This window comes from Dreissena polymorpha, chromosome 7, assembly GCF_020536995.1.
Source record: "Dreissena polymorpha isolate Duluth1 chromosome 7, UMN_Dpol_1.0, whole genome shotgun sequence".
Taxonomy (NCBI): domain Eukaryota; kingdom Metazoa; phylum Mollusca; class Bivalvia; order Myida; family Dreissenidae; genus Dreissena; species Dreissena polymorpha.
This window is the reverse complement of record NC_068361.1, coordinates 53,455,387-53,478,418: the sequence shown is the minus strand read 5'-3', so window position 1 is coordinate 53,478,418 and position 23,032 is coordinate 53,455,387. Positions and strand designations below refer to the sequence as shown.

Here is a 23,032-nt window from a genome sequence, read left to right as displayed (position 1 = left end):
TTTACTACTAAAGCCCTGAAATATGATAAACTTAGAGACTATAGTAAAACAGTGCACTGAAAAAGGTTACATTCTACCAGAAAACGGCCGGAAATAAGTTGCAAAAACAGTCAATTTTGCCTTTTGTCAAGTTCTTTCTTGGTTCGTACATTACATATATTTTTTATTGCACAAATGGATTTTAAGCGAACATTAGTATTTGTCTTTTGATGTTTAATATGAGTTGCGCTCTGAGAAAACGGAGTTTAATGCACGGAACAGTTTGAATCTCTGATTTGTCTGCTTCAATTAGCTTAAGGTGAATGTAAGAATTATTATAATTCTGGAGCCTGGTAGTAGGCGATATATGCTTTCAAACGGAATTCTGTCGCACTGATTAGCGTTCTGGAAAAGGCCATGAGGCAGATTGTAAGATATAGAACCTTTCAAATGAATCTGGCTTGGGAAAAACGGGACTTCATGCACGTGACAAATTTTAGCGGCACTGTGGGAAAACGGGGTTTAATGCATATAACGCACTGGAGCAGCGCTGTGGGAAAGCGGGGCTTCATGCACGTGACACATTTTAGCGGTACTGTTGGAAAACGTGGTTTAATGCATATGGCGCACTGGAGCAGCGCTGTTGGAAAATGGGTCTGAATGCATGTGCGCAAAGAGTTTTCACAGATTAGCCTGTGCAGCCCGAGCAGGCTAATCAGGAACGACACTTTTCGCTTGTATGGAACTTTTCGTTTCAACGTAGTATCATCTTACCGAAAATCCAGTTTAGGCGGAAAGTGTCGTCTCTGAATAGCCTGTGTGGACTGCACAGGCTTATCTGGAACATCACTTGACGCCAATTCATTAAGCCCCTTTTTCCAAGAGCGCCGCTTAAAACGCTCAGGAGAACTACGGACAACAAACTAGATTTCCTCTATCATATCACGTGAATGGTCTCATCTTGGACTCGGCTCACGACGGACAGTCTACTTCCGAGTGTCTTGGTTTTCCTGTTTTTCGACTTTCCAAATCACTGCAACCGAGGTCATGTGGTCAAGAAATATGCGTTTTAGTAGACGCGCGTGCGTTACTTGTGACAATATTACGAATCTGGTTGGTTCATTATACCCCCATTACTGGTAATGGGGGCTATATATGAGTCACTTTGTCGGTCTGTCGGTCGGTCTGTCGGTCTGTCCCGAAATTTCATCCGATCTTCACCAAACTTGGTCACAAGTTGTATCTAGATGATGTCTTGGTCAAGTTTGAATATGGGTCATGCCAGGTCAAAATGTAGGTCACGGGGTCACTTAGTGTGTTTTAAACAAAAAGTTTGTCCGGACCATAACTATGTCATTTCTCGTTAGATTTTAAAATGACTTGGTACATTTGTTCACCATCATGGGACGGTGTGTCGTGTGAAAAAAGTACGTTGATATCTCCAATGTCACGGTCACACTTGGAGTTAAAAGGTCAAATGCTTGTTCGGGCCATAACTTTGTAATTTATGGTGAGATTTTAAAATCATTTGTTAAATTTGTTCACCATCATTGGACGGTGTGTCCCGCGAAAGAATTACGTCAATATCTCCAAGGTCAATGACACACTTTTAGTTCAAATATCATAAATGAGCTTGTCCGGGCCATAACTATATCATTCATTGATTTTAAAATCATTTGGCACATTTGTTCACCATCATTAGACGGTGTGTTGTGCGAAAGAATTACGTCGATATCTTCAAGGTCAAGGTAACACTTAAAGTTCAAAGGTAAAAAATGGCCATAAATGAGCTTGTCCGGGCCATAACTATGCTGTTCATTGTGAGAATTAAAAATCATTTGGCACATTTGTTCACCATCATTGGACAGTGTGTCGCGCGAAAGAATTGCGTCGATATCTCCATGGTCAAGATCACACTTTTAGTTCAAATGTCAAAAATGGCCATAAATGAACTTGTCCGGGCCATACCTATTTTTTTCATTGTGAGATTTGAAAATCATTTGGCACATATGTTCACCATCATTGGACGGTGTTACGCACGAAAGAATTACGTCTATATCTCCAAGGTCAAGGTCACACTTTGAGTTCAAAGGTCAAAAATGGCAATAAATGATAATGGCGTAATAATTCTTAAAAATTGCCATAAATTAGATTCTCTTGTTTTGTGAAGACAGCATGCAAAACAGTATGTGTCAATGCGGCATGTGGGGGTATACGTCACGTCTGTGACAAAGCTCTAGTTCAGAACTTCTTATCTAATGACGTCGAGGTCAGGGCGGACCTTTACAATTGCATATGTGTTTGGATTGTGTGTGCGGGAACCCAAATGTCCTTCCGTTTTTGGATATAATGTTGTTCAATTGACGTATTTCGTACCAACATTATCATGTTTTTAGCCTGTGATTTTTTATTGAACGTAATGTTTGTCGCAGTACTCATAGGGCTGTATCGATGTTTACGAATTGCTATTCACTCACTTGTGTATGTACGACTAGTATTAATAATAAGACGTGTGTGATGCATAACGTATCGATTTCATTGATCGGTACCAGCCGATATTTACACGTATGCGCTTGTACACAGATAAACAATGGTATATCTAATGAGCCCCATTTTGACACGATATTTTGCGCGATACTCAAAGCAACACACGATATTCTGCGCGATAAACGAAGCGACACGCGATATTTTGCGCGATACGCGAAGCGACATGCGATATTTACCACGATATATCGCCGTTTGGGCTACCTACAAAAGGGCGATATTTTGTGGTAAATTGTCGCGCGTCGCTTGTGTATCGCGCAAAATATCGTGCGTCGCTTCGTGTGTCACGCAAAATATCGTGCGTCGCTTTGAGTATCGCGCAAAATATCGTGTCTCGCGTTCAAAAGACGAAACACGAAGCGACACACGATATTTTGCGCTACACACGAAGCGATAAACGATAGTTTATTATCCAAATATCCGTAAGTACACACCAATTTATTTCCTACCACATGCACAAAGAAATATTCAAACATAAAGTCACGGTAAGTGTCCCTTAAGAGGATTGAGTCTTCAAATAAATCATGTTGATTTTATAGAGCGTATACAATTGCACACACCTGAAATATTTAGTAAGTGTAACCTTGACTGAAGTGAGGGAGAAGCTACAAATAACACGTTTGCTGTATCATTGATTAGAACTTGCATTTTGTAATATTCCTTTTGAGCAACCGTTAAGGGCACAAATATTTCCGGCACAATATTTGTCATGTGCTGGGCACGGGACCCATTGTGTCATGTGTTTGACACAGGACATACTGTCTCATCTAGACTTGTGTAAATAGCTTAGATTTATCACACCGATATGTTGCATCATCGCGTTAACACCATCTACACAATTTAAATTACGTTGAGTAAGTTCTATGAAAAATATAGACTTTATTCATATAAAAATACCGTCTTCATTGAGTATAAACAGTTTCCAGAGAAGCGTTTACCGGTATAGGCATAGTTTAGTTGTATTCGTTAATAGTATTACATGATTTTAAATAAATCTACGTATTCTATTGTGAACTATATCTACAACAAGTCTTGCACGTGATGTGTTTTTCTTTTAATGAAATCCAAAAAAACAATCAACATAAAATGAAAAGTCACAACTTCCGTCTGCGTCGGTGGCTGGAGATGGGAAGTCTGCAGATTCGTCATAAACGTGTTCACAGTGATGCTCTTCGACCTTCAATGGGAATATTGTATAACTTAATTTATATCATGCAAATTACTTTAAGTTTGAGTTATTGACGTTGTTACTTTATGGATATAAGACTAATGGGCATAGATGCCTATTTTGGCGAACAGACAACGCTTAAACACGTTTGTTGTCATTGCTTAACACTTAATTGAGTGTACTGATTACAATGAATATTATTCGTTGATAGCAGTAATAAGCACGCTAAGAAAAGAGTGCGTGTAAAAATACATAAAACAGCGTTTACAAAAATATGAAAAGAAGTACGTGTGTTTGAGAATATGTTAACACATATGTTAGAATATACTTACGTAACATTCTTTGACGTTTGGTTCTTCCTGTGCCTGGTTCATGGAGTATGTACTAAGTGATGGAGTGAGATAAGATTGTAGATTGAACAGTTGGTAGTTGTGATTGTTGTCCTCGTTGATCATGTTGTAAGCATCGGGATGGTTGCAATGGTTGTCGTGTTGGTTGTGTTGGTTAGATGCGGGTTTCTGGCTGTTTTGATGGCGGGAGATCTCATGTGGTGCGAAGTTTGGGCTGCTGAGTGAATGTTGTAAGTTGTAAACTGCTGTGTTTTGTTTGCATATGCTGTCCTGAAGTGCTGTTATTTCTGCGTTTAGTGTTTGTTGTTGGTGTTCTAATTGTTGGTAAAGTTGGTGCTGGTCGGTAATGGTATCTTTAATGGAATCAATTTCTTGCTGCATCTCTGCCATATTGTATCGTACGTTTTTGAATTCCTCGAGAAGTTGTTGGTGAGCGTTGTGGTATATGTGAATGTAGTGTTGCAGGTTGTTGTTGTTATTATTCATTAAAAAATCGTGGAACTCCATGATATTACCAGGCACAGGAATATTCTGGAATGCTCCAGCTGTATCCTGCTCCAGCATCTGAAAGAAGATATGAATGGAGGCGATTGTGGTAAACCTTGTAAACATTGAATAAAACGAACTATTTAGCATCGTAGTAGAAGTATGATGGATGCATAAGAATAACACGGAGTAAAAGAAGAATTCAGATGGGAAGAAAAATAGAACGGCGATTAAGACAACAGAGAAACGACAGGGCATAACGAATGAAAGGGGGATTAATCTAAAGAAGAAGAAAAAGAAAAAAACGAAGCAAAAGAAAGAAGGTTAGAAAGAAGAAGAAGAAAGAATAGGATAATAATGATAAGAAGACGAAGAAGAAAGAAGAATGATACAAAAACAAAGAAGGATAATAGTAAGAAGAAGAAGAAAGAAGAAGAAAAACAAGAAAAAGAAAAAGAAGAAAAAAGAAGAAGAAGAAAAGAAGCAGAAGAAATGTGCAATCAAAGTAAGAATTGTTTAAAAAAAGTAGGAAACATTATAGAAAAATCACTATTTGAAAGAATAACAAGCAAAACATTTGCAATGAATACTTTAAAATATTGAATGTTTATATTGAAGTTCTTACCTGTATAACAAAAAGCCACTGCTAAAATCATTTAGCTAACATACAAAATGTCATTGTGACGCATAAGTAATGGCAATAAAATTATCATCATTTAATTACTTTGTGCACAGCAGTGCTATTGCTTTGTCCCGATTATCAATTATTTATTATTTACGCTGAACCAAATGTTTTGCGTACGAATTGTATTTACGACGTGGTGTTACAGTCAAATACGACCTTTACCTGGTAGGCTGGCGTGATGTCCACTTCTCCGTCATGATTCCAGCCGATTCTTTGTATAAAGAACATGTAATTACTAAATCTATTTTCGAGCGCGTAAATGCCTTCCATCTTGCTATATGTTGAAACGTTATGACAACGGAGTCATCAGCGCGGGCGTCATTACGTCATTACGCCAAAATATTATGACGTCATTATGTTGTAATAATTTGACGTTGAAATCACGCATTTGATAGTCATTACATTTTTTTGCTCTGTCAACATTTTTTAAAATTTTACCGATGGTCCAGTTTGCGCTATTTACAAGACCATTTGTTTTATTAAATGAAGCCAAGCAGGTCGAGCAAAAAAAGAAGATCTATTACTGAAAACAGGCCTTCGAGTAAATCGAGCTTTTGTTTCAAGAGAATTCCATCTCAATTATGTTTTCATCTTAAAACGTTTGTAGTTCAACTTTACTATGGTTATCAATCTTTCTTATTCAAATACAAATATCATTTGAGGATAAATTACGTAAGCGTTGTTTGTACGCACACATTAGACGAGTTTTTCCAAAGTTGTAAATATCCGGATAACGTGCGCGTGTATTCAATCATATGATTGGTTATTCCTTTGTACAATTGTGCCGTTCAAAAAAAGTGGTATGTGCTTAAGGTTACGATATACTAAATAATCGTTTCATGTAGGGACAGACCCACAGAGAGGGTCACTCTCTAAAAAAAATATCATAGTTGACTCGAAGACATGTTTTACACTTTAAACTATTGTTCTGGTTTTATCTTTTGGAGATAGTGGTAGGGCGCGAATTGGTGTTTACTACTAAAGCCCTGAAATATGATAAACTTAGAGACTATAGTAAAACAGTGCACTGAAAAAGGTTACATTCTACCAGAAAACGGCCGGAAATAAGTTGCAAAAACAGTCAATTTTGCCTTTTGTCAAGTTCTTTCTTGGTTCGTACATTACATATATTTTTTATTGCACAAATGGATTTTAAGCGAACATTAGTATTTGTCTTTTGATGTTTAATATGAGTTGCGCTCTGAGAAAACGGAGTTTAATGCACGGAACAGTTTGAATCTCTGATTTGTCTGCTTCAATTAGCCTAAGGTGAATGTAAGAATTATTATAATTCTGGAGCCTGGTAGTAGGCGATATATGCTTTCAAACGGAATTCTGTCGCACTGATTAGCGTTCTGGAAAAGGCCATGAGGCAGATTGTAAGATATAGAACCTTTCAAATGAATCTGGCTTGGGAAAAACGGGACTTCATGCACGTGACAAATTTTAGCGGCACTGTGGGAAAACGGGGTTTAATGCATATAACGCACTGGAGCAGCGCTGTGGGAAAGCGGGGCTTCATGCACGTGACAAATTTTAGCGGTACTGTTGGAAAACGTGGTTTAATGCATATGGCGCACTGGAGCAGCGCTGTTGGAAAATGGGTCTGAATGCATGTGCGCAAAGAGTTTTCAGATTAGCCTGTGCAGCCCGAGCAGGCTAATCAGGGACGATATTTTTCGCCTGTATGGAACTTTTCGTTTCAACGTAGTATCTTCTTAGCGAAAATCCAGTTTAGGCGGAAAGTGTCGTCTCTGATTAGCCTGTGTGGACCGCACAGGCTTATCTGGAACATCACTTGACGCCAATTAATTAAGCCCCTTTTTCCAGAGCGCCGCTTAAAACGCTCAGGAGAACTACAGACAACAAACTAGACTTCCTCTATCATATCACGTGAATGGTCTCATCTTGGACTCGGCTCACGACGGACAGTCTACTTCCGAGTGTCTTGGTTTTCCTGTTTTTCGACTTTCCAAATCACTGCAACCGAGGTCATGTGGTCAAGAAATGTGCGTCTGAGTAGACGCGCGTGCGTTAATTGCAACAATATAACGAGTCCGTTTCGGTCATTCAGAACTTCTATCTAATGACATCCAAGTAAGGGCGGATCTTTAAAATTGCATATTTGTTTGGATTGTGTGTGCGGGAACCCAAATGTGCTTCCGTTTTTGGATGTAATGTTGTTCAATTGACGCATTTTGTACCAACATTATCATGTTTGTAGCCTGTGATTTTTCTGAACATAATGTTTGTCGCAGTACTCATAGGGCTGTACCGATGTTTACGAAATGCTATTCACTCACTTGTGTATGTACGACTAGTTTTAATAATAAGACGTGTGTGATGCATAACGTATCGATTTCATTGATCGGTACCAAGCGATATTTACACGTATGCGCTTGTACACACATAAACTATGGTATATCTAATGAGCCCCGTTTTGCGGAAACGAGGCTTAAAACATGTGCATTTAGTCCAAACAGGTTAATCTAGGGCGATACATTCGCTTAAACTTGAATTTGAAAATAAGATAAATTACTTAAACGACACTAAAATCAATAAAGCCCTTTTTTCGCCAAACGCGGATAGTATTCAAGTTATCGCAAAATACTAATGTTTGTTCCTTTGCCTTTGCTTTTAAGGATTGCTCAATGTGTGAATATTGGAGTATGTATTTCAAATGTTGTATATATGGACATTTATATATGTCTTACATATAAATGGTCATGTAAATATGTTTAAATATGTATTACTAGTACAACAAAACGAATAATACAGGAGAAATACAAAAGATACAAACTTTGTATCAATAAAATATAAAGCATCAATGATTGCATTTTAAAGGAAATAAATAAAAACATTTATGAAGAGAATAGTTTTAATGCTATATAGGAAAATCATTTTAATGATTTCAAACACAATCTTCATTGCATAGACAATAGAATTGAAGGCCCTGAATTATTATCAGACATACTCCTGTACTGTACACGCCCAAATAAATGCTTCCAGGGGATCGTCCCAGCGATACTACTTGTAGGATCGATTTGCTATCCAGGGAATTCCTGTCCAAACTACCTTTACAAAAGATGCTACATGCTTGCAGGAGACCGTCCGTTATGCTTTAAGGCCATGACATCATAAGTGACGTACCCTCCTTCATATATATAAAAAAATATCAAAACCGTAAATATCTTTTAAAGTAATTTCATTCGTTTTTACTTCGACTTATCGTTTCTGGTACTTCGCAAAGTCATCGGGGGAACCTAGAATCACAACAACAACAACAACAAGGCTAAATGTTCTCAATCATTTTAAACATTTATAATGATATAGCATTATACAAAGTTCAATGTTATAATGAGCAAACATTGGAAAGACGATGCTAAATACCAACAATCATTTCATACATGTATTATGATACAGCATTACAAACGTAAATGCTATAATAGCAGGCATTCGAAAATCGATGCTAAATAGTTTCAATCATTTCAAACATTTAAAACAATTATAAAGAAAAACAGACACACTGAGCAATGGTTTCTAACACGTAATTCGATTTTAAACACAAAAGGTAATAAAGGGCAAGCATTCCAAAGACAACGTTAAACATTATCAATCATTTCAAACATTTCTAACAGAACAGAACAAATATTGTATTCATTCTATTTATTAATTTTATTCTAATAATTAGAAACAATTACAAGCCATGATTTCTAACACTTCATGCAATATATCAATTTTCCCACATTCAAATACTGACAACTCACGCTGCATTTGGTTCGTAAATTCCACTGCACTTCCCCGGCAGTTCATTTACAGATAATTCTTCACTCTCGTACTCTACCCAAAGTCTTAAGATTATCAGTTCGTATACAATATCAAACATATTATCATGGCCGTCATGGTAGTATTTCTGAAAATTATTTATTACTAACATATTGTTTATTTCATAACTAATCGGAACTTATTGTTAGATTGCAAAAAAAATGACTTCATTAATTGAGTCGCGTTCTGAAAAAAAACTGGGCATTATGCATGTGCGTAAAGTGTCGTCCCAGATTAGCCTGAGCAGTCCGCACAGGCTAATCAAGGGACGACACTTTCCGCCTAAATTGGATTTTTGCTTCATTTAGACGAAAAATGTCATAGGAGCGGAAAGTATCGTCCCTGATTAGCCTGTGCGGACTGCAAAGGCTAATCTGGGACGACACTTTACGCACATGCATTATGCCCAGTTTTCTCAGAACGCGACTCCATTGTCGGCTGAAGCAATTGTCTATCATAGCAACATCAAATCCAGTAGCTCACTTAATGGCAACATATCAGAACCATTCATATCAGAAATTGGCGTAAGACAAGGTGAACATCTACAGTGAAACTGACTTCAAAAAATAGTTTTCAACATACTTGTATTTGATAATATGAAGGGAAAACAATTTTAATAGTGCAACGATAAAATATATAAAAATACATTGGGGCGAGTTGTCCAGTAGATTTGGGGCGAGTTTATTGTTTTTTAGGGGCGAGTTTTACTGGGGCGAGTTGTCTGGCGCCCGTTAATTATTGCACAAACAACAACCTATCCAAACTGTCTGTTTCCATTTTTACTTAACAAAGTTAACATACTAATGGAGCTATATTACTAATGGGAATTTCTATCTCATGCCCAAACTATTCTAGTCGTTTTTGGTTATAAAATTGAAGCTTAATGCTTGAAAAATGTTTATGATTCGACTGCCAGTTTTTAATATGATTTACTGAGCAAAAGATCGAGAACGCGAGGTCATGATATTTACTTTGTAATCTCGCATATCGGTTGCATATGTTCAGACGGATGGATCCAGACCTGCCACTCTGGATCAGCAGACGATATATTGCTTAATCTTACGGAGGATTCCGGAGATAGTCGATGTATCACGATTGCCAGACCTGCCTGTCCTTGAGACGGCACAAAGTCAGTCGGGGGAGCATTAAACGTTATTTACGTGGTCGTAGTAATCAAAACGGTCATTCATTTGCTCATTCATGCAGACCCTCTGTCATTCATTTATTCATTTATTGAAAAATACCGTCACGCCGACCAACCTTAAAACAAAAGTGGCATGAGGAATTTTTTGTATTCGTGTGACTCACTAGCGCGTGTACGGGCGTCCGTTTTATGAAATCGTTATATACCGCGAATACATCGGTCAAATGTTTCAAGATTTTAAAGATAAATGTTCGTTAGCATAGAAAAGACGTGCTACGCATATTAAATAGCGTATAGTCTATTTCTTTTCTTTTATTAACAAAGCAAATAATCATATTGGTTCTACGGGTATTTCAAAATCGGACATCGCGGACCTTACGTGCAATATTCAGTTTAAAAAATATATTTATGTTAGCATCTTACTCAAATATTCCCACATAGGGATTGTGGTATTTATAATTTATCCATAATACTTATTCAATAATTTAGTTTACGTATTAAGTGCGTCGTAAATCCATATATAATTGTAAAGTTCCGTACAGTCATAATATAGCATCTCTGCACTTATGCAACCGGAAGACGAGATTGCGATATTACTATCGCGATCTCGCGTTCGCGACCCATGCTCTCTCTCAATCGCCACGCAGAGTTGTCTGTCCTTTCTATAACTAACAATCTCTGCCATCACAAGAAAATCCCACCAGATTTGGTAGGATTTTTTTTGTTTAAGTATTATATGATGAAAAGTAGTATGATTTTCTATTATATTTTGAAAATAGTTTATACGTTAAGGTCATAATAAAAAATAAAAAACCTTAATAAAAAAGAGTAAAAGTAACAACGGTAAAAATTGTACAACGTGGCTAGGCTATCATCACATGGTTGGTTATGAAGGTAGGGATTGGATCCAAATATGCTGGTTCCAGTCAAATCTATATTAATATCGTGATCTCGCATCGTTGTTTCGCTATTTCGCACCGTATTCTCGCTATGTAAAACAATGATAGGCCCTAATGCCACCCCGTTGTTTACCTCTTATTTTAAGTTAAGATTACATAATTGCGTATTGTTTGTTAAACAGTTAACACCGATAATACAAACTGGCAGCATTTGATAAGCTGAATTCGTTTGGCGAAATATTTCAACAAATACGTACACAATACTTTCATTTTATTTGTTCACTTAGTGTTCGCCTCGAATTATTTCCAAAATAGATTACACATGTTTTAATTGCGCACGCTCGCGCCGATGTTTTTGGGCCAAAATCCAGCGAACAAATGATCACTTTGTAGTGGCCTTATCCGAACATTTAATGAAGAGGTTCAATGGTTCTTATAATATTTGTATAGCCGTTTTCTGCATGGACATTTTAACAATAGCATCCTGTTGTAAAGTTGCCTATACAAACAAGATATTCACACATGCATTTTTAGTTTACAAGTATTTTGCCAGCGAAGCTTTTTTAACGAGTTCACCACACCACAAGTGATTATACACAACTGTCAAATAAATATATCACATCATCATAATTTAAAACACGTTTTTTAAACGCTAGTGGTCTTTATGCGACTTACACATGGTTAAAGGAACTTGTTCACAGTTTAGCGAAGTAACAATTAAACAGAATCCTAACGAGTTTTAAAACGTGCTTTATATTTGGACAAGCAAAAAAAACTCATGACAAAGTAAAATGCTAAATATATCGGTTCCTTAATGTATAATCAATCGATGTTAGAACAATAATAAGCGTTTAAACGCTTTTAATCGATAAATAAGCGAAATAAAGTATTGTTAAAACACAGTCTTTTAACTTTCCATAAAAAATGCAGACAGCCATGGCGTATTTAATTACGGTAGAGCTTTATTTTTAGTTTCGGGAGATCCAGGTTTCAGCCACAGGAAAGACATATTTGAACAGTTTCTTTTTTCTTGTAAATATGATAGTTTAAAACTTGTTTCAAATACAAAAGTTTTGATAGTGAATTAATTTTATGATATTTGTCAAAAATAAAAAAATATGTGAACAAGTCCACTTAAGATACGAAATGCATTGAATTTTACTTTAAACGACGCTTGGAACGCAGTTCATTCCATAGGCATCACCAACTGTCGCATATAGAAATTTAATAAAACGGTTCACCAAATCAATACGCGTAACAATATTGTTGTTTCCTATTAACCCGGTCCTATTGTTTTCGCTGACATTACATTTTTCTTTGGTGGTCCAGTTTGAGTATTCAGTTTGTTTTTCCTAACATGTCTTAATAAGTCACAAGTATATATATGTGCGATTTTTGTAGTTTGATATATATATATATATATATATATATATATATATATATATATATATATATATATATATATATATATATATATATATTATCGATCGTTTACGTAGATGTCCGTTGAAACGATTTTTGCAAACAATTTTTTAAAATGTTTTAATACATTTTTTATACTGCTGCTTACCATTTAGTTGCATGGGTTTGTCTTGAAAAACCATGCTCGCAAATCGTTACATGTCCCATGGGTGAGCATGTTCTCATAAAAACCAATTAATTTATGTGACAAAGCAGTCAAGTCTTTCTTTATATTTTCCAAAATAGTGTTGGTAAAAAGAAATAAAACTGGAGCATGTTGAAAAAGAATATTGATAATATATAAGGCATTAAAAGTACATCTGTATGCATATGTGCCCACATACACTTACTATAAGTCTCTACAAAGCAAAGAAATCGCAACAAAATGGCTGGCAATTAGGGTTTTTGTCACTAAAAAGAATTATAAAGTCGCTGCTCACATAAGGTGGCCCGGTCTTCTCCACAATAAATAGTTTTCTGGAGAAACACTGCTAAGAGGTTATGGCAGACATGTGCAAGTTTGTATAAATCTTTTAATTATTGTAAGGGCTTGCAAATTAAAGCAGTTTTTCTCCCCTAAATGCCTGAACATGGCCAATTTTGCCCGATCTTCTACTTCAATGAGCCACATTTCGCTCATTTTTTAAGAACATTTGTCAGGATTTTTTCTTCATGTAGGCCAATACCTTTGTTATCAATGTTAATTCACAGTTGTTTCAAATTGGACTTTGAAACATTTTAATTTTTCCAATTTATTTACCCTATGTAAGTTTATTCGAAAATACACCGCGCTGCTCGATTGGTCTTACGCTGCTCACAAGGTATCGGGGTGGTTCTGTAGCTATAAATATTTCTCAAAACGAATCATGTATCCAAATTAGCATTAATTTAAACCATTCCAATTTCAATACGTTCTGCGTCTTTTCAAGCAATATTCAGTTTTGAGAAATAGTTATTGGTAATTTTATTGTTGTACATGTTTGACACCTCTTTTACGTTATTCTAATTATGTTGATGTTGTTTTATACCAAGAGTAATTATTTTTTCTTGAATGTACAAGCTATACAAAATAATAATTACATTAACATTATTAATAAAAAAGCGAGATTTTATGGAGAACAAGCATTTTACTTTGCTTTTACTTTGGTCTAATTATATTGATGTTTTATTATTATACCAATAGCAATTATTTTTTATTGAATGTACAAGCGATAATAATAATTACATTTAAAAACATTAATAAACAAGCGAGATTTTTGTGGAGAACAAGCACTAAAGTTTGCTTACATAATGGAATGTACGTTCGAACGAATACAACTGTAGCCGTAACTTCGACCTTTCACGCATATTGTTACAAGCAGACTGGAATTGTAAACTAGCAGGTTTTTGTTGCAAGTAGCACATGACTAAATCTCGCTTACATTCAGCGTTGAACCTTAGCATTTAGAAGCATGGTTTCATTTTTACATCGTCCTGCGCTTACAAGCATGAATGTAAACATTCGCATTTGAAGGCTACTATAAACGGAAACGAATAAGCGATATAAAATTCGCTCAGTGACTCGGGTCTGTACAGTTGCTGGAGGGTAGAGTTGCAGCTAGTCGAGTGTAAACGGGATTTTTGAATGTTATATGTTCTTATAGATGTTAATAATAGCTTTATGGATTTACTAAAGAGGAGTTAAAAACAAAAGTGCCGTAAACTATCATACATTGTGATCGCTAAATTAGCATTTACAAATTGGTCGGGCAGACGCATTACGATAGATCTACCGCCTTCCGCTCAGGTGTTTGCTTTATATACCAACTGAGCACCCGACGCCGACAACTTTCAAGGATTCCAGAGAAATCATCATGGATTGGCGCCGACTGAAGTTCCCGATTTTCGCCATCGGCGCCCAGGTGGCGTTCCTGATTCTGTTCGGGGTGCTCGGGGAGTATGGAGACGACTCCAAGCCCATCCACCCGGGCACCAGTGAGGGCTCGCTGAAACTCTACCCATGTAAGTACCGCTGAGGTCGTATTTCGTGGTTATAATTAGCAAAGTTGCTAAGAGTATTTCTTGTATTTAATCCAAGTCACTTTGTAAGTTGCCCCTTGTTTTACGGGGTCGATTCTATTAGTGGAATATTAATTTTCGTTGATTTTGTGTGTTGACTGATCCTCGGAAAATGACGCAAATTGCTCTTTTTTTTCCGAACAGCACGAATACACGTATGCACAATTTTTTTATGAAAACCGCGAAAGTGCATGTCGAAGAATATAAATGAGCCTTGTTCTGAGAAAACTGGGCTGTATGCATGTGCGTAAAGTGTCATTCCAGATTAGCCTGTGCAGTCCGCACAGGCTAATCAGGGATGACACTTTCCGCTTCATGATATTTTTACTTTCAAGAAAGTCCCTGTTTACCAAACATCAAGTTTAGGCGGAAAGTGTCGTCCCTGATAAGCCTGTGCAGACTGCACAGGCTAATCTGGGATGACGATTTACGCATATGCATTAAGCCCAGTTTTCTCAGAACAAGGCTCAAATGATTTGGATTTTATAGATGTTTCTGATCGATGCATACTATGTAGTAAACATTGACGGGTATACATAAAAAGAAGTAAATATGCTTAGATTCAATGACTTAAAGCTATTTGTTTTTGTACCTTCGTGCAAACTAAATGTTTAGTATTCGTAACGGCCTCGTGAATGCCAGACCTTTCTTGTTTGGTATTTAGCCAGGTTTCCTGTTATTTTGTATGTGTCGCTTTATTGACGTAATTGTTTGTTTCAACGGGTTTTTAAATGCATATAAAGGTTATATATCTTGGTTAGAATATTTAACACGTATATGGCCTTTTTGCTTAATAATAGTTGTAATTGTAGACGAGGTAATGTAAAACATTAAACTAACGGTCTTAGAGGCATAAATGATGCATAATATAAACACATAAAAAGCATAAATGATGCATAATGTTAACATACATTACATACAAAACTGAGAGAAACTTTGGTATCTAGTATACGGCTTGTGAAAGGATAGAGCAGATGTACGATCAAACGTTTTTTTTAAGCCACGCTTTTGCTGCTGCTGTTTAAAAGGGGCTATTTTTGTTTGTAACTTTTTAATTATGGCATTAACGACTGAATTTCGACTTCCTGGTAATATATTAGGGCGACATTTTGGCTCGATTGGTCATTTCATTGTCGTCCGGTACTTCTTACCCCGGTATAGAAAACAAAACGTATCCGGCCAATTTAGACTGTACCCGAGTTTTATTCCCGCCCAAAATCCGATGTCGTAAAACGCGCTTCGGAATACGAAACAACGTCCTCTTTGAACAAAACCTACCTCTAAATGCTTTTTTGAGTATGAGTTTTGATAATATAGAGGCTATTAAAACAATATTGACATATATATCAACATACTTAATTTGAAAAAATAGCCGACAACGACACATTTTTCGTTAGAATTCCCGGGTACGTTTAAAAGGGGCTATTACGTTTAGTATTATTTCCGTACCCGGGGTAAGGTTAAGTATACTGAATAGTACCCCGGGTACATTTCAGGAGTACACGAGCCGACCATGACCAATCGAGCCACATTTTGATAAACGTGTAATCACTGTAAAAGCACACTTGACACATTTGAAAGTTGACTTAGTATTGATGTGCATGCATTATGCCACGTTTTGATGCACGTCTGTTTAACACTGATGATTGAATATGTAATTTTCAACAAATGCATAGCTAGTACATGAATGAAAATAGAAGATAGTTAAAGTTATTGCAATTTCTTAGCTATCTTTATTCATTCTTTTGACAAATAAATCACAGAAATATTATTTTTGCAGTAAAACAAAAACAATTCTTAGTGTTAGTACTGTTACGCACAACACGCGACACTTTGGTCTCTGTCAAGAACCACAAAACATATTTGCCGCTGAACCCTTACGCATTAGTCTTTATAATGAATTGTATATAATAATGATTGACACTGTAATAATACCAGTATACGTAATGCTGGTAGACAATATCGTCAATGGAGTCGCGTTCTGACAAAACTGGGTATAATGCATGTGCTTAAAGTGTCGTCCCAGATTAGCCTGTGCAGTCCGCACAGGCTAATCAGGGTCGACCCTTTCCGCCTAAATAGGATTTTGGCCAAGAAGAGACTTCATTTTAACGAAAAATGTCATAAAAGCGGAAAGTGTCGTCACTGATTAGCCGGACTGCACAGGCTAATCTGGGACGACACTTTACGCACATGCATTATGCTCAGTTTTCTCAGATCACGTCTCAATGGTGTGTTTTGAATATTTTTTCTGCTGAAGGGCTTTTATCACGGCTGTATTTTTCCGCCTTTGGATAAATATGTATTAGGAATTTAATGTAGTTGATTATTTATTTAAATGTAGTTGATTAGCGGGTATTTATTTTTTATTTCGTAAAAATAAGAAGATCTCAAAAAGCATAATATATAGAATGTACGCAATATCAATGAAGATGATGCAAATATTATATTACATGAACATTGATGTTGTCCGTAACTAAAAAAAAATAAAAAACTATTACGACACATGTATGGTTGCAAATAACGTATGCTACGTTTGTTTTTATAATAACTGTTGGACTAGGCCTAGTATTGCATCGGAACTTGTATTCATGTAAATAGGCCGACTTCAGACGGGTTGCCATAATTTGATCATGTCGCTTTGAACAGGTGATGCATACCAGTGGTTTTTATCTGAATTTGGGGAAAGGGCCAGGCCTTTTTTGAGGGGAAAAAATTCGCGCGAAACGCCGGATTTTGGGGAAAAAATCGCGCGAAACGCCGGAGTTTGGGGAAAATAAAGAAAGTCTCAAATAATCAGTTTAACATATTTTACTGTTTTTAAAAACAAATTCAAGGCACCAAATAATTTAATTATGCATTATTTTCTACACTTGATCAGGTCAACTTATATAATTATTTAAAGGTTTAAAAAAATATTATTATTTTTGAGGGGAGGGTGGTATATTATCTAGGGGAAAATTTACCAGCTGAGGGGAAAATAATCCAAGGGGAAAAGGCCGATTTTCGGCGGGTCACAAAGAAGCAAAAAAAACCTGCATACTGTATAAGTCTTAAGCAAATCAAAAATAAAAACAAGAAACTTAAAAGGCGGATTTTTCATAAAACTGCAATTATGGAAACAATCATATAGCAACAAAAACCGACATGGCTGTAGAGTTGATTTCACTTTATTCCAAGTACAACTTGCAACGTAAAGTTGCTGAGTTCTTCAGTCACAAAGTCCGTTTCGACACACGAGCTAAACACTACTGTAACTGCGTTATCAATTCTGCACCAAAACAATATTTTGGCTCCACTCTCCACTAAATTTGGTCACGCATCTCTTGTTACTTAAGTATTATGATTGTAGCACGACATCGCTATGTACACAATTTAAACTCGACAAATAGGTCACTGTATTGAAAAGCTATACAATTACGGTCATCAGACATAAAACTTTTCCACCTACAATTGTTCGCTTAAAAAATTCTTAAATCGCAAGATAATGAATCAGATCTGCACGTGTTTGTTTAAATATTTAAAAATCTCTCCTATGATAAAACGATCGTTACGTGCATCAATCGCAAAATAAAAAAATGCAAGTTATTTAAAGCATTCACTTTCCAGCTTGCATATAACAGGAACGTGATTTTGCTAAATTTCATCATACAAACTCACATTTTACATTTTAATGATGTGAAATTGTACACATCGCTGTCGCAATTTGATCAGTTGAGAGCCTTGAATTAAAATTCTACCCGTGAATCGAATAATTGCAGGTGTATGATGTAAATCACTACACTGAACATTTGTATGCCCCCGGATCGAATAATCGGGGGTATATTGTTTTTGGCCTGTCGGCCATTGTATGTGTCTGTCATTCTGTCCTTATGTCCGGAAACTTTAACCTTGGTCATAACTTTTGCAATATTGAAGATAGCTACTTGATATTTGGCATGCATGTGTATCTCATGGAGCTGCACATTTTGAGTGGTGAAAGATCAAGGTCATCCTTTAAGGTCAAGGGTCAAATATATTGCTTCAAAGCGGCGCAGTAGGGGCATTGTGCCTGACAAACACATCTCTTGTTTTATATGCAAACCCTTTATTATCAAGTGGTATAGCTAACTTCATACACAGTTTTAATAAATCATTATGTATTTGAAAACTTTGTTGGAATAGAAAAAGATTTTTACTTTGCTAAAAGAAGCATCATACAGAGTTTGTTACTTTGCAATTGTTTATTGTTTTAAATCGCTTGTGATGTGAGGCAATCAGTTCTAAAAACCATACAATCTTTTTCCGTCAATTATAACGTTCGACCGCCAATTGAAGTTTGTACATTTATTCGCCTATTTTCACAAAGTCCGTTCGTCGATCACCCCATTTCCGTACGTCGGTTTGTCCATATCTTTCTTATGTCAGTCCGTGCGTACATTCACTAGCATCCCTATGATAGTTGTCGTTGAAATGACATTTACGTTGCCACAGAACTCCGTGCATACGTGTAATAATGTGCCAATGTGACTCCCATCCGTGTACAGACTTACCAATGTCAGTCAGTACGTCCACCTTCCATTAAAATTTAGTCCCACCGATCTCGTGTCCAATGCAGGAATTCTGGCTCACAGTCATTATCCGAATATTACTGTTCTGAGGTTCTTTCAACCACAAACACTATTTGCCTCTTTTTAGTAACTATAAGCCTGTCTGTGTGTATATCCGTCAATTTTATCTCGAATGATACTGGGATTACGATTTATTGTATATGTAATAAATTGCTTTGATGTGAACGCGTTACATCCGATGACTCAAAATAAAATAACTTTATTTTTGCATCAATAATTACTTTAATTGGATCGTTTATTGGTGTCATGTTGTCCCAAAAATCTGTCTTATCAGGCTTAAATATTCGAGTTTTCACAAGTGCCGGTCTATTGAACACCATTATCTTTTTGCCACGGCATCTGCTAGTATATAAAGCAGAGCTGAATTTACCGCTTGCAATGTTTTGACTTGTCGATTAATTTATAATCATCGCCCATGAGTTAACAAGTTTTGGGAGACAATCTTATCTTACTAACACTTAAAAAAAAACTAATTTAAACAAGTCACGTGTTGACGGGTTTCACTAGCATTCTAAGAGGGTATCAGTAAACACGATTATCTCGACTCCAACTTGTTTTTCGTTAGAATTCAACGTTAACCTTCAACTGATAAAGCGTGTCTGCTAACACATAATGAATCCTGTAGTTACATACAGACAACTCCCGTGTATTCAAAGTGTGTCTGCGGTACAGGAATGTGGCACACATACTCTCACACACCTATTTCCGAATGCACCTGTATTAGAAAAAAATGTCAGACTGTTAACAAAATACTCCTATAAATCCTCATTGTAAAAGTACAAATGTACAAAAATAAAATTAAAAGCATGTTCATTATCATTTGTTGTTAAAAGAATAAATTTGTTAGCATGCGGTTAAATTAATTCATACATTTTTGTGTGAACGAACCGAGAGCATTTGAATAAAAAATCGGTCTGTCTGTCTTTCGTGTGGCGTTAAATTAAACAATCTTTATTTTATATAAGAAGCCTCGTTCTGGGAAAAGTGGGCTAAATGCATGTGCGTAAAGTGCCGACCCCGATTAGACTGTGCAGGCCACATAGGATAAATTTCGGACGACTTTTTCCGCCTTAACTTGATTTTTGTTTACATGACTTAAATACTTAACTACTAGAAATTGCATGTACAATTTTAGCGGAAAAGATGAACAATGGCGTTATTATGTTTTCAGAAACATAGCCAAAGACATTAGGGTAAGTATCCCGACCAAACTCTTTTTTCTCTTAAATCTTTTTGTTCGTCAACTTATTTTGAACGATTCCCTACTTTGTCAAGAATTCGCAACTGCATGCAGAAATCTATTTTTAACATTTTTCATATTTAGTTTTTGTTAATTCAACGTTAATTTAATTACTATGATCGAAAGAAGCAATTAGCGCAAACTCATAGTAAATAATCGATTTTTCTACAAACCATCGAACACTCAACCTGATGTACCCGAAAACAAGTTTAGGATTGTCAACAAAAAATTTGGTTCAATTTGATTAATGGAAACAAACAGCGTGTTCGCGTATTCCTTTATTAAATGCGTAAACGACTACGTTTCTCTTTAATATGACTTGTCAATTTTCGTAGTACATCTCGTGCTCTTTGATCCCGATTAAGAAGTAATAAAACTTTCAAAGGTATTTGTTGACCACTTTAGTTTTATATCGGAAACAACACATTATTATATCGTCTTTAACTTGAACATGGATGCATATTGTTCATAGTCTTGAACAATCAAACAATAATAAGAAGAATAATGTACACGAACCATAACTATTGATTACATATTAAAAGTTTTAATGTTCTTCGGTTCTTTGGTTGAGCAAAAAGTAATAAATACATTCGAATTGAAGAGTTTTAAATAAAAGTAAATGGTTTATTGATAAAAGAGTGCATAGCACGAAGATTACAACTCTTTGTTCCAACACACGTCCTTCTGATAGCTTTCATCTCGTTATACCATGTAAACTATGTGTTGTTGTTGTGTGTGTTTTTTTCTGAAAATATATTTCTTTGTAAAAATAGTAAAATATGGAAAGCATACTTAAAAACGCACTCTAACAAAACTAAAATGATATCAGTTCGCGAAACGTATATTGCCAACATCATTATAAAATTTCCTCATAAATCAGCTCATAAGAAATAAAACTGTCGACCGACTCAGTATTTGCGTGTCAAGTAACCTTTATAATGAACATGTAGTATCGTTTTCGTTTCAGATTTGATTATTAATGTTCTTATTTATTTAACATGAAAGGAAGTAATCGTATACAAATATTGTACTGAAGTTAGGATATATGCAGAGTCGGGTTTTAAGTTGTACAGTCAAAAGTCATTTTATGGATCGCCCATATAACTATGTAGTAAATGTTATATTTTAACGATGTTATAGTATGAGTGTCATTTAAACACAAACTTACAGACGAAATGTATAATTATTTAACTAACGATAAAAGTCTTTACCCCAAATAGCTTCAGTTCAGAAAAAAAACTGATAAATGGTTAATGATCGTACGAATGGTCGTATTTGACTCAATGAAATGCATCGTTTAGGTTGTTTGTATCTTTAACTTAAATATGAAATGGTAATAAATACCACTTATTAGAAGTGATTTTCTTACATTTAGTCTCAGTCCTAAGATAACAGATCTGTGAATTAGTAATTGCCATGCGCTTGCCATGTGGACAGCATGCCTAGTTGACAACCGCACAACCGTAAACTGTACAGCCCCCGCCAATAATATCAAGACTAGGGTTCTGCACAACAAGCACCACTTATACGTTCAAAGCGCTATCAACTTAAAAAAAAACAACAACAAACATCACAGTGCTACAACATCAACAACTACCAACAACCCTACCACAACCGCCCCCTCCATACCAAACCGGTCCCAGTACAACAACACCAACCCCCTCCTACTATGTTATAAAACAGCAAAAAGGACAAAATAAAAACTGACGAAATTGTAAAGGAAAACCAATGTTAATGCAGTCTACGACTGAAACGGATAGATGTTTTAAGACCGCGAAAATCTCATATATACAGTGTAAGAATGACCTTCGTATATCTGTGGAGTTTCAAAAAAAAAATTTGGTAACATAGCGCACCATCAAAGTTTCAAGTTTTTATGGGGAAATAGGTCGACATCGTAAACTCACTGAGCAGTGAATCTACATTTATATACATGGATACTTTACACTAAAAACCCGTATTTAACTTTATATGTACCCGGTATATTAACTATTGCGGTAGTTTATGTCTCAATCTGGACGGACCATAAGACGTAGGCTTTACATATTATTTTGACAAAACCATATCAGCCGTAAAATCCGACAGTCAAAATACATGTACATGTTATAACTAACAAGTAGTGTTAAGCTAAACATGTCCATGTATTTAATTTTTGTTCACCACAGCGAGCATGTGTACATCGGAACATTGTTCATTTGAGTCGCGTTCTGAGAAAACTGGGCATAATGCATGTGCGTTAAGTGTCGTCCCAGATTAGCCTGTGCAGTCCGCACATGCTAATCAGGGACGACACTTTCCGCTTTTATTATATTTTTCGTTTAAATAAAGTCTCTTTTTAGCAAAAATCCAATTTAGGCGGAAAGTGTCGTCCCTGATTAGCCTGTGCGGACTGCACAGGCTAATCTGGGACAACACTTTACGCACATGCATTATGCCCAGTTTTATCAGAACACGATTAATTTGATTCAGAATTCATTGAGCCACGTTATGAGAAAACCGGGCTTAATGCATGTGAGTGAAGTGTCGTCCTATATAAGCCTGTGTAGTCCACGCAGACTAATCAGGGACGATTTTTTCCGCTTC

The 23,032-nt window shown here is 36.1% G+C and overlaps 2 protein-coding genes across 3 annotated transcripts in view; one reads left to right on the top strand and one right to left on the bottom strand.

The window, feature by feature from the left end:
• Nucleotides 1–3,560: 3,560 nt before the first annotated feature.
• On the bottom strand, nt 3,561–5,531 carry LOC127838975 (uncharacterized). 2 transcript variants are annotated; one of them, XM_052367111.1, is made up of 3 exons: nt 5,375–5,531; nt 4,024–4,605; nt 3,561–3,700 (listed from the first exon to the last, which is right to left on the bottom strand). In XM_052367111.1, the coding sequence occupies exons 1-3, from the start codon at nt 5,480–5,482 to the stop codon at nt 3,578–3,580; spliced, it is 813 nt and encodes a 270-aa protein (XP_052223071.1). In that variant the 5' UTR covers nt 5,483–5,531; the 3' UTR covers nt 3,561–3,577. The 2 variants fall into 2 exon arrangements, with proteins under 2 accessions (XP_052223071.1, XP_052223072.1); XM_052367112.1 differs by having other exon boundaries at nt 4,024–4,593; nt 5,375–5,517.
• Nucleotides 5,532–13,905: 8,374 nt separating this feature from the next.
• The window catches only part of LOC127838457 (ammonium transporter Rh type A-like), a 46,868-nt gene continuing 37,741 nt past the window's right edge, over nt 13,906–23,032 (top strand). Inside the window, exon 1 of the mRNA XM_052366246.1 lies at nt 13,906–14,542. Within this exon, the coding sequence (XP_052222206.1) occupies nt 14,395–14,542 (148 nt within the window). The 5' untranslated portion in view covers nt 13,906–14,394. The remainder of the gene's footprint in view (nt 14,543–23,032) is intronic.